The sequence below is a fragment of the Canis lupus genome, chromosome 32 (assembly GCF_011100685.1).
Source record: "Canis lupus familiaris isolate Mischka breed German Shepherd chromosome 32, alternate assembly UU_Cfam_GSD_1.0, whole genome shotgun sequence".
NCBI classification, from domain to species: domain Eukaryota; kingdom Metazoa; phylum Chordata; class Mammalia; order Carnivora; family Canidae; genus Canis; species Canis lupus.
This window is the reverse complement of record NC_049253.1, coordinates 28,568,029-28,589,451: the sequence shown is the minus strand read 5'-3', so window position 1 is coordinate 28,589,451 and position 21,423 is coordinate 28,568,029. Positions and strand designations below refer to the sequence as shown.

The following is a 21,423-nucleotide window of genomic DNA, read 5'->3' as shown; positions in this document are numbered from 1 at the left end:
CAACCCCAGTCTTTCTGACAGCAAAACCTACCCTTGTCACTCTACCATGTTTACAGAGTTGCCAAACTGTTGGTCTTGCAAACATTCCAGGAAAGAGAAAGGAACCACTAGGCTTGGAGCTTTTCAGAAAACTTTTCCAAAATGTTTCCCTTTTTTTCAGTTCACAGAAGGTGCCTTATTGGATGGGCTGTACTGGAAGACACAGCCCGGCAACAGGACCGAAGCTGACAACCGAAGTTTTATCTACTATGAGAACCTCCTGTTAGGCGTACCACGTATCCGGCAACTCAAAGTCAGAAATGGATCCTGTTCTATCCCCCAGGACTTAAGAGATGAGATTAAAGAGTGCTATGATGTCTACTCTGTCAGTAGTGAAGACAGGGCTCCTTTTGGTCTAAGAAACGGAACTGCGTAAGTGTGCCCTGTGGCCATGTGCCCTGGCTTCTCATTCATTCATTCATTCATTCACTCATCCTCTAACCTCTTAACCAAGGAGAAGATGCTTTAAGTGAGTCTTCAGTGCTTATAGTTAAGACCATGGCCAAAGTGACCTTTGGTTTCTCAGATTTTCTCTACTCTTTACTGCCTTCAGCTTCTGCATACATATTTTTCAAAAAACTAAATTGTTGACTATATATGGCCAATAAGAAAATAGCTACAGGGCCTCTGGAGATTTCTTTGAAGATTCCTGGATCCTGTTTTCCTAGATCCAGTGACATCGTTCACTAGGTTGTTATCGGGAACTATTCCGGGACAGAAATTTTCATTTTACTAGCGTTTACAAATACATTTTTGTTCAGAGTACAGGTATTTAAAGTGCTTGTGAGCCAGTTTTATGTCTGGTTTAAAACCTGGCCTGGCCTCTCAAATGTGTGTTTATGATTTTGAGTATGTATTGTCCATTGTGCAGATTTGCGGGGATTTTGGTGTCCTTTTGTAACCATACTTAAAACATCTTGTATATTGAGGGAAGCTAGTCATTACTTTTAGAAATACTGTAGCTATTATGAAGAAATAAGAGTGGGCAGCCCAGGTGGCTCAGCGGTTTAGCGCTGCCTTCAGCCCAGGGTGTGATCCCGGAGACCCGGGATCGAGTCCCACGTCAGGCTTCCTGCATGGGGCCTGCTTTTCCCTCTGCCTATGTCTCTGCCTCTCTCTCTGTGTGAGTCTCTCGTGAATAAATAAATAAAATCTTTTTAAAAAAAGATAGAGAAATAAGAAGACAGCTCTCAAGCTGTCCCAAGGTGGGCCTCTTAGGGTCACTGCCCCTGGATGAGTCACTATGGTTAGACTTGTCTTCTAAACTTAACTAAGCTAATTCTGTCCGTTCATCTGGATCCCTTTCTTGAACTGAGACACCCAGAATCCAGATTTGTTAATATACAGTAGGGGCAACAGCCTTCCCATCAGATTTTTTATCTACCATCCAGTGCATACCTTAATTAGGAGCAGGGCCTGTAAGGAACACACTAAGTAAAGGTCAGAAGATTTATCATAATGGATTGAATCATCCTAAAAGACAGTTTATCCAGGTTTGGTAATGATTTTGTTCTACTCCTTTTTCTGGTTCCTGTAAAGTATAAACATGCCCCTAAGCTACGGTACCTGGTCCAGTATTTTACTCTATCATATCATTAATGAGAGAAGTGGATAAACCACTACCAGATGCTAAATTAAGAAGTGATTTCAGGGGCAGCCCCTGTGGCACAGTGGTTTAGCGCCTCCTGCAGCCTGGGGTGTGATCCTGGAGACCTGGGATTGAGTCCCACATCGGGCTCCCTGCATGGAGCCTGCTTCTCCCTCTGCCTGTGTCTCTGCCCCTCTCTTTCTGTCTCTATAAATAAATAAAATCTTTAAAAAAAAAAAAAGAAAGAAGTGATTTCATTCATGCATTATCTCATCTGCTTTCGCAAAACAACCTGAAATACATGTCATCTCCATTTTGTCGATGACTGAGGCTCACTTACCCAAAGCATCACAGCTTGTAAATGGAACCAAGCTGGGATTTAACCAGCCTGACTCCACAACCCATGTTTCTTCCACTAAACGACATTGCTTCATCCATATTAATTATGCTGGTGGGGGGGAGGGGGGCTCCTTCAGCTCCTCATCAATATTCAAGCTTCTGGAGAATGGGGACTGTATTTTGTTTACTGCTGTATTCTCAAAGCCTTGACCACTGCCTGGCATCTAAAGCTGCTCAGTAAATACCCACTAGGGGCAAGAATGAATGGGTGATTTCTATGACAAATAGACTACATGTATCCAAACCATCCCTTGATTCTGCTCTATTCTCATGCTGCTCCCATTTCTCCCTTCCTTGAATTCCACAAACTTCTGGAAAGAATAGTCTTCACTGGCTACCTCTATCCCCTACCATTGATTCATTCCTTAAAGCTGAAAACCTATGCTTTTGACATCTCTCTTGGAAGCCACGACTGGATTTGTTGAGTTTGCCAACCCACAGACCAATTCTTGATCTTCATCCTGTTTAACCTCTGTAGAGCTCGGCAGTGTTGATTGTTTATTCTTTCGACTTCTGAGAGTGATGCTAAACTTTGGGTTCCCTTCATTCTGTAATCTTCCTCTTAACCCTCATATTCCTAGGTCGTCCTATATTCAGATCTCTAGCTTTTCTTTCTTTACATTCTTTCCCTGGTATTCAAGTGGCTTCATCTCTCATCTCTATTTGATAATTTATCATTTCTTCAACAAATATACTGAGTGTTAACATGTGCCAGGCATTTTCTCAGTGAGGTCTCCTTCTTCTAGAAACACCCTTGGTGCTGGCTAGGGTAATAAAGCAGCAGGAAACAGAACAGAAACAAATCCCCTGTCTTCACAGAGCTTATATTCTAGTGATAGGAAACAAAAACCAAATCTGTATTCTACCTATGTCCTACTAGTTCCTATAATTCAGTCCGCCCAAACTGAATTCATCACTTTCTAATTGAATTTGTTCTCCTTTGCATTATCCAACAAGAGTCTTCTAGTCATTTTTCAGATGTCCCTTCTCCCTTGCCCCTACTTCTAAATCAGAGGCCAAGTTCTCTGACAGTCACTGCAGTGTCCTCTGTCCATCCTTCCTGTCTGTCATCTTGTCTTCCTATCATTGCTCTGGTCCAGGCCTCATCACCTCTGGATTATTGCAGGCACTGCTAACTGAGCTGTGTCCTGGCTCCCAGGACTACTCCCAGGTTCAGGGATATGCTAGAAGGATTCCTAGGATTCATCATCTAGTTATGTTTGTGGCTAAGGTTCAATGCAATGAAAGGATAAAAGTAAAAGCAGCAGAGGGTGCAGGCACATGGGCCAAGTTGGGAGGAAACAAAGTGTAGGCTTCCAAAAGTCCTCTCCCAGTGGGGTCACACAGGAAGTGTTGAATCCCTCCAGTAACAGGCTATAGCAACATGAATGAAATGTTGCCTGTCAGAGAGGTGCATTATTGACTCAGTGCCCAAGGTATTTACTGGCTGCTGGTCACATAGGCAGCCACTGCCTGGCAGGTACCAAAATCCCAGAGTCCCAGAAGGAAAGCAGTCGTTGGGCCTGAGCCTCTGTGTTTGTATAGACAGCCTAGGTACAGCCACTTTTCCCAGTCAGACAAAGTTGGACGTTTTTTAAGATTTGATTTATTTATTTGAGAGAGATAGTATGACAAAGGGATGAGGAGGAGAGGGAAAAACAGCCAGTCAGACAGGTTTATATCAGTGTAGGGAGCTGTTCATCAGTCAAGTTGCCCAAGACCCAGCCCTGCAAACAGGCCTTACTAAGGAAAGGCCTTCCCAGACCTGCTGTGGTCACTTTTTTCTCTGTTCTCACCACTCCAGTCTTTTCCAGCAACCTGTTTTATGCCTCTCAGAAACCTTCCCTCAGTGAGTCCATCACACTTGCTCTTCACAGTCTGATCACAGTCTACCTCTCAGCCTTCTCTCTTCATCATTTGCAAGCTGAACTCAGCTACTAGCTGGGTGCCTTGTCCTTCTCTAGCCCTGCCTGACTCACGCTTGAAAATGCCCTTCCACTTGTGCCTCCTGAACCCAGTTTACCTTTCACAGCCCAGGTCCACCATGGCTTCTTCCAGAAGCTTTTGTTTCATTACTTTTCTCTCCCTACTTTTTTTTTTTTTTTTTTTTTTAATGATAGTCACACAGAGAGAAAGAGAGAGGCAGAGACACAGGCAGAGGGAGAAGCAGGCTCCATGTACCGGGAGCCCAACGTGGGATTCGATCCCGGGTCTCCAGGATCGCGCCCTGGGCCAAAGGCAGGCGCCAAACCGCTGCGCCACCCAGGAATCCCTTTTCTCTCCCTACTTACTGTAAATTTGAGAGGCAAAGGAACTTGGTTCCTCTTTATATTGCCAAAGAAACATCTGGTGCCTTAGAGAACCTCTGTCAATATTTATGGATTAAGTTCCCAAATGCCCTGGAGTGCCCCGGTGGCTCAGTTGGTTAAATGTCAGACTCTTGATTTGGGCTCAGGTCATGATCTCAGGCTCCCAAGATCAAGCCCCACATTGGGATCTGCACTGGGCATGGAGTCTGCTTCAGATTCTTTCTCTGCCGCCACTCTCTCCCTCCCTTATATAAATATGTAAATACATAAATAAATAAATTCCCAAATGCCATGTAGAGTCTTGTTTTAGTTCAGTTGCTGACTGTGGTCAGCACAGTGGAACTTGTACTTCTTGGCTGCAATTTTCTCTGAGGGCCTAGATTCATCTAGCCCCTCAGTATAGTTACCCAGGGAAGGCAACCATATAAACTAAGGGCTAATAGCACAGATTCTAGAGACAGGCAGTCCTGGTGTAGGTTTCTAACAATATTCTCAAGAGCTTGGAGACTGAGTTGACCTCACTAAAGCTTCAGGGCCCTCATCCCTAAAAGGGGGTTATAAGTGTGTGAGAATTCAATAAGGAAACACGAAGCCCCATACCAAGCATATTACCCAGCTTGATAAGATTTATATTTATTTATTACCTACTCTGTCTTACCAGGAACCACTTCACCTGTCTTTGTAATTGCCACAAGTGTTCCACTGATTTTATCTGTTTGTTTTGTTTTCACGTTTTAAATTAGTTGGATCTACACAAGTGAAAAAGACTTGAATGGGAGCAGCCACTGGGGAATGATTGCAACCTATAGTGGAGCTGGCTATTACCTGGATTTGTCAAGAACAAGAGAGGAAACAGCTGCTCAGGTTGCTAGCCTCAAGAAAAATGTCTGGCTGGACCGAGGAACCAGGGCAACTTTTATTGACTTTTCAGTATACAACGCCAACATTAACCTTTTCTGTGTGATCAGGTGTGTACCAAGGGCCCTGATCCCTCCCACTTTTCTGTAGTTGTATGTACATCCTAGTCTTGAGATAGACCAAGAAACCATTGCCTGCACTTGGCTGAGAGTGCCGAGGATCAGAGCCGATAGCAAAGGAAGGGTGAAAACCAAAGGCTTAGTGGGATAAATATATTTGGTGGAAGGGAGTTAGGATCCTAGAATATTACAAGTTGGGAAGGACCTTAAGTCTGATCCAAGTTTATCCCAAAGCTGCAACCCTCCCAGAAAAAGCACTGTGTTTGCTAACATCTATTCTTACTCATTTTAAGGATGTGATCAGTGCTATATACTATGGCCATCAAATCTTGACCCATTACCCTGAGTTTCCCACTCTCAGATGAGGTCCATGCTATTTAAGAACATAAGCCCAGCAGTCATGAGCTATGCCTGGGGTCAATAGGCTACCTACATACTTATTGACACTCAAGATTCACCAATGACACAAAGTTCCTTCCATGATCCTGTGATGTTGCCATAATGATCACTCAGGTTAGCAGTGAAGAACCTGACACAAATCCTACAGGCTTGTCTGGGGCCTTCTGTTCATTCATTCATTCATTCATTCATTTATTCAGCAAACATTTATTGGACACTTAATATGTGCCAGGCACTGTTCTTGGCTCTTGGGACACATCAGTGAACAAAATAAAGATCCCTGCTCTTATAGAGCTTGCATTCAACCAGGAAGAGATAGATAATAGACAATAAACAATGAACAAAAGAGACAAATTAATTAAATAGTATATTAGAAGGTAATATGTACTTTAAAAAAGAAAAAGTAGAAGGCATAGGTGACCCAGGGTTCACCTAATCCTCCTAGTGAACATGTCAGCAACACCCAAGACATCTCTGACCTGAATTACTTGCACATAATCTTACCTACCAAATAAGAAGGATAAATCTCATAATATCCTTATTTTGAGATCATTTTTATGGCTAAATGCAAGTCAGCTTTACATGGCCAGTTGGATTTTTTCCAGACCACGTTTTGACAATTTTTGAAGAAAATAATATCACATTAAGCCAAATCATAGTTATTATTAGAAATAAATAAAAATTGATTACAATTATTATTGAACTTTTTAAATGATTTTAGTGCAGACAGAAGGAGGATAAAAACAGGCACTCAGTATTTAAAGAAATATCTATTTATAGAAGGTCTTGAATATGTCTTTCACTTCCTCCCCATACTTCATAAGTGAATATTGTCAAGGCAATTATTTCATTTCTCTATGCTGCTGTCTGTTTTGGAGGGGTTACAGATGCAGGGCCAGAATAGGACAGAGAGGAGCTGGCATACAGAGGCTACTTTCTGCCCTTCCAAGTTCACACTGAAGCTGTCAGGAGGATCTTCATTTCAGTATTGCTTTCCTGGGTTTTTAGTTCTTAGCCCTACTCTCTAACACATCAAATAGGAAAAAAAAAAAAAACAAGAAAACAAAAAGCAGACGATCGACAGTGAACAGGAAGGAAAAATTTTCATCCATCTTTGACCAATTCTAATTTGCCATAGTCTCTGCCTGGACCTGATTATGGCTCATGGTTGAGTCCTAGGTATTCAGGCTCTAGGTGTGGCTACCCATCCTGTAATGGGAGAGTTATACCTAAGACTTGACTGAAGGTCTTTTGAAGTTAAGGAACTAGGTATTCTATTTCTAGCTTGATAAGGAAACTATATCATTAAGCAAATCACTTAGCGTGACACCTACAAAATAGAAACTTGGCAAGAAACATTCTCACTTTGATAATGCTAAAACACTAAAGATCAGTGCCATCATATGAATGTAAAAAAATGTATGTTGCTGTTTTAGACTATCAGCTATTTACCGAGTACCTATTAACTACAAGGCTCTGGAAAGAGTAGCAAGAATAGCCCCTAGGGCAAATTATTCAATGCTAGTTAGGTGTTACGTAATGAATGAATGAGAAACCCAGTTTATATATATATCCACACACACATACATAAATACACAAATAGACACACACATCCTACCTCTCAACAGGCCGTACATGTTTGACTGCATGAGTCCTATTTCTTATGTTCTTCATTACCTAGTTGAGTTACTTGCATTTAAAAGAAGTCCTGGAAAGGCTTACTTATTGATTAATTCCTTCATTAAGAAAAATAAACAAACTAAAGAGCATTTTGAATAGTATAAATACTGGAAAAGTAAAGGGGAGATTGAGGAGGAATCATCTCTTTAGGAGATTTGGGAAGCCCCGTTCCTTTTGGGGCACAGTATCATTGTCGTACGCAGTTACTAGCTGTGATAAAAAATATTCTGTCGCTGTTTAGGGTGACTTGTGATTGCAGTTTTAGTACTTTTAAGTACAGGGACAGAATAGATGGATGTCCTTTCCTGGCTGCATCCGTGTGTTGTTATTGCTATTGTTTTAATTGTTCTTATTGCAATGCAGGTTATTGGTTGAATTCCCAGCAACAGGCGGTGTGATTCCATCTTGGCAATTTCAGCCTGTAAAGCTGATTCGATATGTCACGACTTTTGATTTCTTCCTGGCAGCCTGTGAGATTATCTTTTGTTTTTTTATTCTTTACTATGTGGTGGAAGAGATATTGGAAATTCGTATTCACAAGCTACACTATTTCAGGAGTTTCTGGAATTGTCTGGATGTTGTGATCATTGTGGTAGGTTTGAGAACAACACCAAAATCCCTACTCTATTATAAAAATATGTTAATTAGAGTCCTTGATCTTTCTCCGCAGTATTGTGGATCCTGATATTCCGAAGGAGAATCTAAAAGGTCTTCTCTGTTGTATCAACTTCAGCACTACTAACTATTTTCTCATTTTGCATGAGTAACCCTACTGAATATAGAAGTTGAGAGGTATTTACTTTAAGCTGTCAATTAGCCACACCCAAAACAAGAATAACTTAGTGGAGCACCTGGCTGGCTCAGTTGGAAGTGCATGTGACTCTTGATCTCAGGGTCATGAGTTTGAGCCCCACATTGGCTATAGAGATTACTTTAAAATAAATTTAAAAATATGGGCAACCCTGGTGGCCCAGCGGTTTAGCGCCGCCTTCAGCTTGGGGTGTGATCCTGGAGACCCGGGATGGAGTCCCACATGGGACTCCCTGCATAGTGTCTGCTTCTCCCTCTGCCTGTGTCTCTGCCTCTCTCTCTCTCTTTCTCTCTCTGTTTCTATCTCTCATGAATAAATAAATAAAATCTTTTAAATAAATAAATAAATAAAATTTAAAAATAAACTTTTTTTAAAAATGAGAGAGATGTGTATGTGCTGATTACAGCAAGAGTTCCAAGACATACAAAAAAGAAAGAAGTAACTTAGCAGTTCATATTTGGCTTTGGCATGCCATTTGAGACATGAGGGAGTAAACAATGTTTTGTTTATTCTTTTTTTGTTGTTAATGATATTTTTCTTCAACTACTAGCAAAATTTAATGTGTATTTTTCTGCACATGTGTAAAGTTACAGCAAAAAGAAACATCTTGAAAATATTTCGGGTGGCAGAGAAAACCTCCCAGCAGTTTAAAATTTCCTGCAAATAGTTCAGTGTACAAAATATAAGCGAGAGACCATCAAGGTCTCTTTTTCTGTATCACATATAAGAAATCAGAAGGCAGTGAGGACAGAGTAGAGACTGTGACACCTTGTAGATCCCCTGACTGCTTTTGACTTTATTATAACTTACACTTGTTCAACATGGTTTCCCTTCCACATCATCTTAATCACTTCCTTCCAGGGACCTCAGTGGAGAAAAGCATTTTTGCAGACTTTTTTCTCCATTTAGCAAGAACACATAATCTTTTACTGAGACCTGTTAAAGATTGAGGCACATAAGGACATGCTTAATTGTTACATGCCTAAAAGTCAAACCTTTCCACTGTCTGCAGACAGAGATGCCCCCTGAAATCTCAGTAAGTGATATATTACCCTATCAGGGTTCTCTCTTCTGTTACCCTACTTCTTTGCCATTATTTTCTCCCTGCCCCCAAACCAAAAATTCATGGGCTTTGTGAAGCATTTACATCAAGTCATTATCAGATCATCAACTAGATTTAGTTGGCAAAATATAGAAAATATGTTCTGAAATGTGTTATCTAATATGCTTTAAATATGGAAAATGTTATTCATATGTGAGTAAAAGAATGCTTAAAAGAGCTATATAGATCTATATTTAATATAATAACATTAACAGGAGCAATAATAATAATCACTAACACTTTAGAAATTATGTATGTCAGACACAGTTCGGAGTGTCTATCTGGAAGTACATTCCATTCTCACACCAACCGTCTTAGTGACCCTGTTGTTGCCTCTCCAGCTGCATGCATGTGTACTTCAAAAAGAGCTTTACTTAAAATAAAAATTCCTGTAGATTACAGGGTGGAACCCATTCGACCCTGATGCATTTAGAAATGCATCCCTTCTCTCATGATGGCTGTGTAACATCACACAATTCCTGTAGGTAAACTCTTGATCCCCAAATTCTCAATATAGTAATAGTAACAGTAACAAAGGAATTTCACCATTTAAGGAGGCAGGAAAGGCAATGGTACTAGAAGTAATTTTTCAAAATATCTATACCGTAGGATGGAAGAGTGTGGTCCATATACACTGAAAATCATTCTAAAAAACAACTATCATTTGGAACTCTAAGGTTGCAAACCCTACCTTTTTAGTTTATATGGAGATATATTTATAGTTAGGTCATTGAGAATAATGGTAAAAAGATGAGTGTGATATTATGCTAATTAATGGCAGATTTGTTTGGGTTTTAACCAGGTACCTTCAATATCATCAAAAGAATAGTCAGTGGTAATCAACCTCTTCGATTATGTACACCTATCAGTGAAAACTTTAACAACACCCCTAATGTATTCCATTTTTTAATAAACTTTGCACATGTGGTAGGTACATTTGTAAAAACATACACAACATTGATTTGAAAGATTGGGTTAAAAAAGTACAAATAGAATTCTAATACTTTCTTTTCACTTGGATAGAAGTTTTCATATTTTATTTCCATACCCCAGGGAATGGCCTTGTACCCACTTCAGAGAAAATAACTGTTGTATCATGGAAATTGAGAATAGTTTCTTTGGCTCAGCAGCCACAACATTTTGCAAGTATTTCTTTGAAAACTTGCTTCACTGTGCTTATTGTTCTTACATTTTTTAACTCTTAGTACAGCCAAGACTACAATTTAGACAGTGTGCTTTTGTAAAGAATAAGGAAGGGCTACTGGAATCCTACTTCTCCCTTGAAACCTTCTCTGACCCAGCAGAAATAAGGGCACACCTTCTACTCACCCTCCAAAACAAGCCCTATGTTCCACTGGACCTTTAACCCCATGAAAAAAAAAAGTAAACATTTTTATCTGGCCCAAATGTGCTAAAGCACACCTGAAACTTGAAAAGTTTCTATAGTTTTATATATATATATATAATCTTAGAATCACTTTGAAATTATTTTCCCTGTTTTCCTTTTGTTTCTCTAACAAAGACTCTGAAATCTGTGGGCTTACATTAGTCAACCATTTGACCTAAATAACTGTCTTTAAAAACCAGCAGAATTACTGGAAAAAAGACGACTATTAAGTCTAAATTCAAATAATTTTGTTGCTTGGTAGGTTTCAATGGTGAAAATGATTAATTTATTTATTCAACAAATATTTTCTGAGCACCTACTATGTGCCTGGCATTTTTCTAGGCATTGGGGATATAGGACTGAACAGAACAGCCCAAAAACCTCCCCTTAAGAAGCTTATGTTAAGGAAGGAAAGTTCTTTTCTAGATAGGGATGAGAATCCCAAAGAATATTCAGCAGGACATAACTCAAGTGCTTACAAAATCTCTTTCCTCATCTCTTCTCTCACTTTCTGATACTGTATAAACAACCACATCCTGGATACAAAGCAATTTTACCTAGTGAAAGTTGAGTAAAGCATTATTGTTATTCAATTAATCCTTCCCTCTCAACCTAGTCAATATAGAGAAACATTTTCAGTGTATTCCAGAGAACTCAAAGAAAAGATTCCTACCACCAACACAAAAATACAAGATTTGCTCTGGGAATCCTTCACAGAAAAGGTGGTGAGGTTAGCTTTTTCAGCTGTGATTGGTAGCCAGGCAGGTCTTTGCTATAATAATCACTTGGGGCCATGATCAAGACACCCATCTCAAAAAAGGCTAATGAAGTGGTCTTTGATTGTCATTTATGAAAAAAGAAAGGGAATGGACAGCAAAGGCCTCAGTACCTGTATGACCCATCTGCTGTGGATTCAGACCTCACAAGAGGCCTTGGTTGTAATGGTTAACCTCTAGAACTTTACATACATATACATTAATCCAGTGGTGATGGATGCAAGTAGGGCCCAATCAATGTTCTCAAATCTGGTTTTAGAGGCAGGACTGAAGCTGATGTGAAATGTTGCATGGTCATGAGCTAAGGGACAAAAATGAGCAGGAGGAAAACCCTTGGCTCACATGTGTTCCCACTGCAAGTCTTCAAGCCCTCTCTGACCATCATTCCCACCATCTTTTAGACCAAGCATCTTCTTTCCTCTTATAAGCGCTCCTTGTAGATAAGTCTTGTTTCACCTTCACCTTATGTTGTACGATGCCAACTCCTTAGTAGGTTTTTGTGTTACTTATTTTTGTGTGTGACCTGGTCTTGAACCAGAGTAGAAGTTTCTTGAGAACAGAATTTGTGCATTTTACTTCTGTTTATTCCTCTTAGCCCCTGGCACAATGCTGTGTACATAGATATCCAGTTGTATTTGTTGAATAGTGGAAAGAATGTAATAGCTGGTAATTGAAAAAAAAAAAAAAAAAAGAAACAAAGCAAGATGAGGGAGAAAACAGAAGGGTGGAAAGTTACTTAAATGAGGGTGGCAGAAAAAACAAGGCATTCCTATTTGAGTTTGATTTTGTAATCTAGCAACATCTCGTGTGTGTGTACACATATGCACACACAAACACACATGTGCTCGTTGGATTTCTCTTCCTAGCTAAGAGAATGCAGGTGGTTTATTGTTACACTTATTTTATGGCTGTGCTCAACCTTAACCATTCGTATGAGTCACTTGGGTAAGCAGATTGGTGAGCCCTAGGAGTAATACATGAATAAGGAAAAATAGTCATTTTAAGATAAGTTATATGTTTCTAAAGCACTGTGATAATATATAAATCTTTTGTTTTCCAGCTGTCAGTGGTCGCTATAGGAATTAACATATATAGAACATCAAATGTGGAGGTGCTACTGCAGTTTCTAGAGGATCAAAATACTTTCCCCAACTTTGAGCATCTGGCATACTGGCAAATACAGTTCAACAATATAGCTGCTGTCATAGTATTTTTTGTCTGGATTAAGGTAATTTACAGATTTCATATTCTGGATTTTTAATAATATTTTTCTCTCCTTTTTATTAACATCAGCCACACAAAATGTTGTAGGACTTGAATTCACTTTTGTGGCCAAATTCAAATAGCCAACCATAGCCACTTCATATTTTACAAGTAAATTAGCAGGACCCATGCATTCTTTCATCTCACTGTGAATGATGCTTCCTAGGAACTACACTCTTGCAAGGTCTGTCCCTGCAGATTTGTTTAATAAGTGCAAAAGAGGCCTTTTCAATATCAGAGGTGGGCCGAGGGCCCTAGGATATGCAAATCTGAGTTTCACCTGATGTCGGGTGACCAAGTGAAGGAGAAGGAACTAAGAATGAGATGGGCTGATGGAGAGATAACATTAGAAATGATCTATAGAAGCATTGCCTATTTTCTGAGTGGAGGCCATACAGAAGCTTTACCGAGAATTGAGATTGGGACAGATGCATACTCTTCCAAGAAGCACCTTAATTACTCATTTCCTTCTTTTCTGAAACATAATGTGCATTTCCATGTATGTGAAAGGTTAGGGCATTTCATATACAAATGAGCCTCAATTCTGGAGATGCAAGAAATTTTAGTAATAGTGAGGCAGCAGCCAGTGTGTCAACTGTCAAGTTCTAGAATTCTGCTATCCAGAGAGTAGCTACTAGCCACAAATGGCTATTGAAATTAAAATTTTAATTAATTAAAATTGCATACCATTAAACATTCAGTTCCCCTCTCACTCTAGCCACATTTTAAGATCTCAGTGTCTGTATGCGGCTGATGGCTACTATATTGGACAGTGGAAATAAAGAACATTTCCATCAAATAAAGAACTTCCATCAGGAAGTTTTATTAAACAGCGCTGTTCTAGAAGCTACTCACCAAAAGTTATTTATTTTCCTGAATTGCTATTCACACCTGAAAGGCCTGAGATTTATCAGAGGATGTAGACTCATCCTTTATCTCTTGCTATTTATTTAGTTAAGTGCTTATTCAGGAAAAACCACCAGTAACACACTAAATCTTTATCAGGAAATAGTAATAATAATCCAAATCCAATAGGAATTAGGTAATGTGATTATAACAACCCCTCCTTCCAAGTTTTATTGTGGCCAGAAACAATGTTGAAGAGTTCTTTTAAGTAAAATTCTAGAGATTTCCTTTCAGTTTGTGCCTCAGGCTGAGTGTTTTTATTTAGTGTTTTGCTTGTAACTGTTCTACTTCCAAAACATTAAAGTTCTTGAGGGCATGGATTGTGACTCGACTTCTAATGTATCCCCCTAATATGCTTCCACCAGGACTTCTACCTAGAGCTATGCAGGTTGTCATGCCTCTGGGCTGTGATGAACAACCTGAACAGCCATTCTCAATGTCTTGCCTGCAGAAATGTTCAATATGGCTTTGCTGTCAGACAGAGCTGGGTTCAACTGCTGTCTCTGAGCCCTGGCTGACTCTTGGGGGCAGAACACCAGTATTTCAATCTCATTGCAGAGATGTGAGTCAGTATACATAGCCTTTCCCATAATGCCTGGCACAGAGTTGCTAAACATTGAATGACAGTTAATAACGTTCAATAAATATTTCCCCAAGGGTATTTTGTTTTTGTTTTTGTTTTTTTTTTACTAGTTTTCATTTGTGACTTTTTTCCTCTTTTACGTTAATCTTTCTTAGGGGGAAGAATATCACTGATCATCTTAATTATGATGTAAACCTGTTTTTACTATATTGTAGCCATATAGCCATGTTGCTAAAATGTTTAATTTAACAACATTGTTGTTAGCAATGTTAGCAACATCAGGGCAGGAGCTTTGTTCTGTTCTCTGTTGTTCCCAGCTCCAGGAATAGTGCCTAACACATGATAGGCATTCAAAAAATACTTTTTGAATGAGAAAACAGAAGTTGCCAGGTTTGGGCAAAAAGCAAGTCATTATTATCCCTCTTACAAAAATGTTGTAAAAAATACATAACATAAAATTTATCAGTTTAACCATTTTTAAGTGTACAAATTCAGTGACATTAATTACATTCACAGTGTTGTCCAACCATCACCATAGGCATTTCCAGAACTTTTTCCATCATCCCCATTGAAACTCTGTATCCAGTAAACATGAATTCCAAATTCTCCCTTCATCTTAGGCTTTAGTAACCTCTATTTTATTTTCTGTCTCAATGAATTTCCATATTCTAACTACTCCATGTTAGTAGAATCATACAATAGTTCTTTTTTTGTGTCTGATTTATTTCACTTAATGTAATACTTTCAAAATTCAACCATGTGGCATATTTCAAAATTTTATTCCTTTGTAAGGCGGGATAACACTCCATTGTGCACTATCTACTACATTTTGTTTACCCATTCATCTATTGATATCTTCCCTCTGTTACAGCTCTTCAAATTCATCAACTTTAACAGGACCATGAGTCAGCTCTCCACAACTATGTCTCGGTGTGCCAAAGACCTCTTTGGCTTTGCAATTATGTTCTTCATTATTTTCTTAGCGTATGCTCAGTTGGCATACCTTGTCTTTGGCACTCAGGTTGATGACTTCAGTACTTTCCAAGAGTGTATGTAAGTATATATGTAATTAAAAAGAAAAATTTAATCAGAGATGTTACTGCCTTCTGAAGGATAAATCTTATGGTTGCTATTTAACCAGTAACTATTTTAAAATAGTTATTTAAAAATAAGAATTTATCTTTGCCAGAAGCAATCACCCACCAGTACAAACATAGCAATGCATAATGCTGATAAACTTAAGATAGCAGCTCTAAAGTAATAAAACATAGTAGAACAGCTATAGTAAACCAATACTATTACAAAGACGGAGGTGTTCCCAGCACCAAATGCAGATGGTAGCTTCTAGGAGACATTTACCTATATTGTCATTGTTATTTAATACTGTTGCCAAATATTTTAAACTTGTAGTTATTTTCTAAGAAAAAAATAGTATTTTTAATATTCTAAGAGAAACTCAAACCAGTACAGGAATTTTCAGTCTTTTTCCAAAGTTCTCAAATATAATATTAAGACAAAAAAAAAAACAGTATTAGATTTCCATGCCATTTAGAAAGGAGTTAATTAGGAAAGGAGAAGAGCATTATGATCACAGAAGTTAATAGGATTCTTGTGGTTTGTCTCCCTCTTAATCATAGGAACAAATTGAGGGTTGCTGGAGGGGAGGGAGATGGGAAGATGGGGTAAATGGTGATGGACATTAAAAAGGGCACATGATGTAATGAGCACTGGGTGTTATATAAGACTGATGAATCACTGACCTCTATCTCTGAAACTAATGATATATTATATGTTAATTAATTGAATTTAAATTTTAAAAAATCAACTCATTTAAAAAATATATTAAAGAAAAGAAGTTAATGGGCTTTGTACAGAACACCTAATTAACGTCACTGTTTCATTGAAGTCAGGAATGGAAATGATTTTACTGATTAAGACCCAACATTGGCAAACACATGGCTAGTCAATACCACCTTGAGTGCATGTGAGGATATTGGATCCTTGAATGCATATAATTTTAGCTATCCTTCAAATATTTTTTTAAAGATTTTATTTATTTATTCATGGGAGACACACAGAGAGAGGCAGAGACATAGGCAGGGGGAGAAATAGGTTCCCTGCAAGGAGCCTGCTGCAGGACTCGATCCCAGACCCCAGGATCATGCTCTGAGCCAAAGGCAGAAGCTCAACTGCTGAGCCACCCAGGCATCCCTCAAGTCTTTTTTTTTTTTTTTTTTTTTTTTTTTTTTTTGTGATAGTCACAGAGAGAGAGAGAGAATGAGGCAGAGACACAGGCAGAGGGAGAAGCAGGCTCCATGCACCGGGAGCCCGACTTGGGATTCGATCCCGGGTCTCCAGGATCGCCCCCTGGGCCAAAGGCAGGCACCAAACCGCTGCACCACCCAGGGATCCCCCTCAAGTCTTTTTTTAAAGAGGTTTTAAATTCAGAACCAGGGTGACTGTTGTGAAGTTTAGAATTGCCATGTTTTAGCCAGATTATGTGTTAAATCCTTATAGCTGATTGCTTTATGTCACCTAGTAATAATATTTTCTTTTTAACCAAATGGAAATAACATATTTAGCATGAAAGTATATTATTTTTATTCCAGAGGCTTCAGTTGGTCATATAGTAGCAAGAGTTTTCCAAAGGGATTGACAATTTTTTATTTGGCAGCTATCTACACTGATTTTTTTTAAAAAGTCCAAAAATGTGAAATCATCTTTAAGAAATGTTACAACAATGCTGGACATTCTTTGTTTTTGTATTGTGGTGTTCGTTTTGTTTTGTTTTTATAGTTTCACTCAATTCCGTATCATTTTGGGTGATATCAACTTCGCAGAGATTGAGGAAGCCAATCGAGTTTTGGGACCAATTTATTTCACTACATTTGTGTTCTTTATGTTCTTCATTCTTTTGGTATGTACACTTTTGTTTATAGTGAGGTGATTTAAACTTCATAAATCACTATCATAAAATCACCATCTTCTTTTTTCTCTCACTAGAGTCCTTACCATTTTTTAAAATACCTATGAAAAACTATAGATCTAAAAGACTTATTTTATTTTACTTCTCTTTGATTCACTTTTAAGTCTTCACCAAGTAACTTTTCCATGGTCTTTCATTTATCCATATATATGTGTCTGTTCGATGCAAAAAAAATAATAAATTAGATCACATGCAAATTTTTAAAGTCGCCTAAAATAGTGCTTTGCCGAAAAAGTAGAATGCTTACATATTTACATGCTTTTTTAACACAGATGTCAGCAGTTTCATATCACTTGCTAGCATGACTTTTCATTCCTCTTTTCCTTCTTTTCTTTAAAAAAAATAGGAACTGACAAAGCAAGCTAGATCCAGGATGTCAAGAGTGATATTTGAGTGAATCATTGCTTGTGAAGATTAAGATATTTTGCTTTCACTTACTCATATTTAACACATCTAGAGACTACTTACAAAGATATTCAAATTTTATATTTAAAAGTAAATGTAAGGGTACCTGTATGGCTCTACTCAGTTAAACAGCTAACTCTTTATTTCAGCTCAGATTAAGATCTCAGGATTGTGAGATCAAGCCCTGTGTCAGGCTCCACACTCAGCACATACTTGAGATTCTCTTTCTCCCAACCCCTGCTCTCACACTCTAAATAAATAGATAGATAAAAATAAAATGAAGCCAGATCTATCAATGAGTGGAAATTGCTTTAAAAATTACTTTCAAAGAGGCTCCCTGGGTGGCTCAGCAGTTTAGCCCCTGCCTTCAGCCCAGGGCGTGATCCTGGAGACCCGGGATCGAGTCCCACATCAGGCTCCCTGCATGGAGCCTGCTTCTCCCTCTGCCCGTGTCTCTGCCTCTCTCTCTCTCTCTCTGTGCCTCTCATGAATAAATAAATAAAATCTTTAAAAAAATTACTTTCAAAAATAATTTTTCATTCTCTTAATTTAGTAAAAATTAACATTTTTAACATTTTGACCCTAAGTGAATTAATATTTTTAAAAAGCATTTTGTTCTTCATCTTAACATTTACACATTTATTTGTTTACTGAGAAACTATTCAATTAAGTTAGCTTAACCTAGGCAGTGGGTATTTTTTATCTAAACACTAATACTTAAGTTTTCCTTATATCAGTCATCATCTTAAGAGAACAACAAAATTGCCTCCATTTTCAATAGATTTAAAAGTTCCTTTGTGTAAAGTTCAGTAATTCAGTGTAATATACCCAAAGTTGGTACAGGTATTTAGTAGTTATATATATGGTATTTGTAGATTGAGTATAAGATCTACTTTAGTAGTATTGAAAGAGTCAGGTATATCATGCAAGTCCATTTGTATCTTATATGTATGTATCATTAGTTTTATTGGGTTTTCTTAAGGATTTATTTATTTTAGAAAGAAATAGAGAGTACAAGGAGGGGGAAGGGCAAAGGGGGAGAGAGAATCACAGAGCCCCATGTAGGACTCGATCTCATGACCCTGAGATCATGACCTGAGCCAAAACCAAGTCACACACTCAACTGACTGAGCCACCCAGACACCCTGTATCATTAGTTTTAAAGTTAAGCCTCTCTAGTTTCTGTTTCCTATCATATGTTAAGGAAAACATAGAGGGAATTCTAAGCCCTGTTCATCTCTAATATTGGTGGTACTTTGGATTGTGGAGCCTCTGAATCATGAATCTCTACTAAACAAAAACCAGGAATTGAGAGTTCTGCAGCAGACCCATTAGTTAACTACAGGTCACCTCAGTTTTCTTTGTGTATTAATCTGCTGAATGAGGGATATACTTGCAGCAATTTGACATTCTGGTCAAAGGTATACTTACTTGAATGTTGGTTTCCAGTTGTCAGTGCCCTGAGATTACTCAGTTGTTTCAGCAAATCAATCAATAGAACATGAAAAGAAGCTTTTAGCTTCTGTCTTTATATTAAAATCATTTTTTGTGCTACTACACAAAAAGAAATTGGTCCCCTGCACCCCACAGAGAGAGAAGAGGAGACAACTATCATTATAAACTTTTCTTTAGAGAAATGACAAACCAAGTGCAGGGTTTGCCACTTTTCTGACATGACTGCCAGGTGGTTTATTTACTGCCCTGACTTTATTTTTTTATTATTTTTTCTGTTTTTAAAGATTTTATTTATTTATGTAGAGCAAGAGAGAATGCACTCAAGTGGGAGGAGGGGCAGAGAGACAGGAAGAGAGAGAATCCCAAGCAGACCTGATCTCATGACCCTAAGATCATGACCTGAGCTGAAATCAAGAGTCAGACACTTAACCAACTGAGCCACCCATGTGCCTGCCCCAGCTTTAAAAGAAGCCATAGTGATGTGAGGTGGTCCAACTGAGCCAGGAAAGAAAAGTTCATCATCACCAGGGAAAGATGTCTGATTACACAATTAAGTGAACCTTCTGAGACAGGGTGAAGAGGAGGAGGAGCTTCCTCTCCCCACATCCTCAGTAGTCTTTTTCAGGCACTTTTAATTTTTTTAACTCTCTTCAGATGACCCACACATTAATCCTACAACTAAGATATTTGCAGGCATTAGCTACCAGCCATTTGGAAACTTAAAAAGAGAACATTAATTGCCTGGGTTGGGAGGGAGACACTTAGAGATGTTACCTGCTCTTGGAATTGAGCATTAATCCAGGAACTTACATGTGTTTTATTTTTTATTTTCATTTCTGCTACAGAATCTTAAATAGTATTCCTCCTTAATTTGTAGCAATTTAGTAGACTATTAAAATAATAGAGTTCTCATTTGTTCATTCTCCAGTCATTTAGTACTATTAGATAGTATTTACTGAACTACTATATTCCAGGCAAGGTGCTATGTACTGGGGATACAGTGGTAAGGAAAATAAGACTAGCCCTGCCCTCAGGGAGATTCTACAAACTTGTGGGGAAAACAGACATAATCAAATACATAATTCTATAGTTAGAAACCTTAGCTATATGCCAAAAAAGGAACAGTAAAGAGTGTGTTAAAGAAAGATCTGATCTATTGGGTATGGTGTTTCAAGAAAATCTGTCAGGAACAGGTGTTGGAAATATAAACCATTGTCCTGGGGAGGGGAAAGTTAGGAAAATGAACTAACCATTACTGAATAATAATAGTTATAAGTTATGTAGCGCTTACCATGCATAAGGGCCTGTCCTAAGCACTTGACATAGATTACCTTATTAATTCTTTCAACAAATCTGTAGGGGAGGAACTGTTACTTCTCCCATTTTATTAATGCAAGAACAAATATATTTCAAAATAAAGATTAGAACATTTAAACAGTATAGTTTTGGATGTGCTAATACTAAAACTCAAGTGTCCTTGACTCTAAAGTCTGTCTTTTTCTCTAAGCTGCTCTTGACTATCCTCTGTGAAACCTACTGAATTCCCATTGGCAGAGATCTTTTTAACTCTTCAAAATATGTTCTGTGAATCTCAAATAATGTTATATAACAATATTTGGAAGAAGCATAGAATTCCACTTGTCTATATTGACTGTTGAAATTTGAAGAGCTATGGAAAGTTCTACACTTCTAATTAATTTCTGTCAAATAAAAAAAGTATAGAGAACATAGACAAGCAAAAATAATGAAATAAAATAATCCCACCATCCATAGGTAATACATCAGTATTTTGTTGTATTTCATTCTTGTCTCTTTTTGCAAAATGTATCACAATATATGGTTTGTAAGTAAGAAAACATATTGCATTTTCCCTTGGTATGACGTAATGGAAAAAATAATTTTCTCAGAGTATAGTCACAAAACTATTAATTTACAACTCATTAAGACATCAGATTGTTAAAAAAAATTGAACAAAAATCCTATGTCAAATTTTGGATTGATGTCTCAGAAGTATATTTAGGTTTCTTCTTTAATCTCAACTTTCCTTTGATTTACAAACAGAATATGTTTTTGGCCATCATCAATGATACTTACTCTGAAGTTAAATCTGATCTGGCCCAGCAGAAAGCTGAAATGGAACTCTCAGATCTTATCAGAAAGGTATGACAAGCCCTGATTCTCAGAATTATTTTATTTTCTACATAAAATGGGCATTGTTTCAGCTAGATTTCCACATCAACAACTGATGCATTATAATTGTTTAAAATAAAGAATAGATTGCTACATTTCAGGAATAATTTAAATGTTCTCTGTCTTAGAGCTAGAGATGGGTATACTGCTAGCTTGGACTTCAATTCT

The 21,423-nt window shown here is 38.0% G+C and overlaps 1 protein-coding gene and 1 long non-coding RNA gene across 5 annotated transcripts in view; one reads left to right on the top strand and one right to left on the bottom strand.

The window, feature by feature from the left end:
- The window catches only part of LOC111093685, a 51,617-nt gene extending 44,154 nt beyond the window's left edge, over positions 1–7,463 (bottom strand). For all 4 annotated transcript variants that reach the window (XR_005382874.1, XR_005382877.1, XR_005382876.1 and 1 more), the window contains exon 1: positions 7,330–7,463. This is a non-coding gene — a long non-coding RNA (uncharacterized LOC111093685). The remainder of the gene's footprint in view (positions 1–7,329) is intronic.
- PKD2 (polycystin 2, transient receptor potential cation channel) overlaps positions 1–21,423 on the top strand; it is a 54,282-nt gene that overhangs the window by 20,018 nt on the left and 12,841 nt on the right. The window contains exons 4-10 of the mRNA XM_038582181.1: positions 161–411; positions 5,079–5,303; positions 7,755–7,983; positions 12,528–12,695; positions 15,091–15,272; positions 17,016–17,136; positions 21,127–21,225. Coding sequence (XP_038438109.1) covers positions 161–411; positions 5,079–5,303; positions 7,755–7,983; positions 12,528–12,695; positions 15,091–15,272; positions 17,016–17,136; positions 21,127–21,225 — 1,275 coding nt within the window. The remainder of the gene's footprint in view (positions 1–160; positions 412–5,078; positions 5,304–7,754; positions 7,984–12,527; positions 12,696–15,090; positions 15,273–17,015; positions 17,137–21,126; positions 21,226–21,423) is intronic.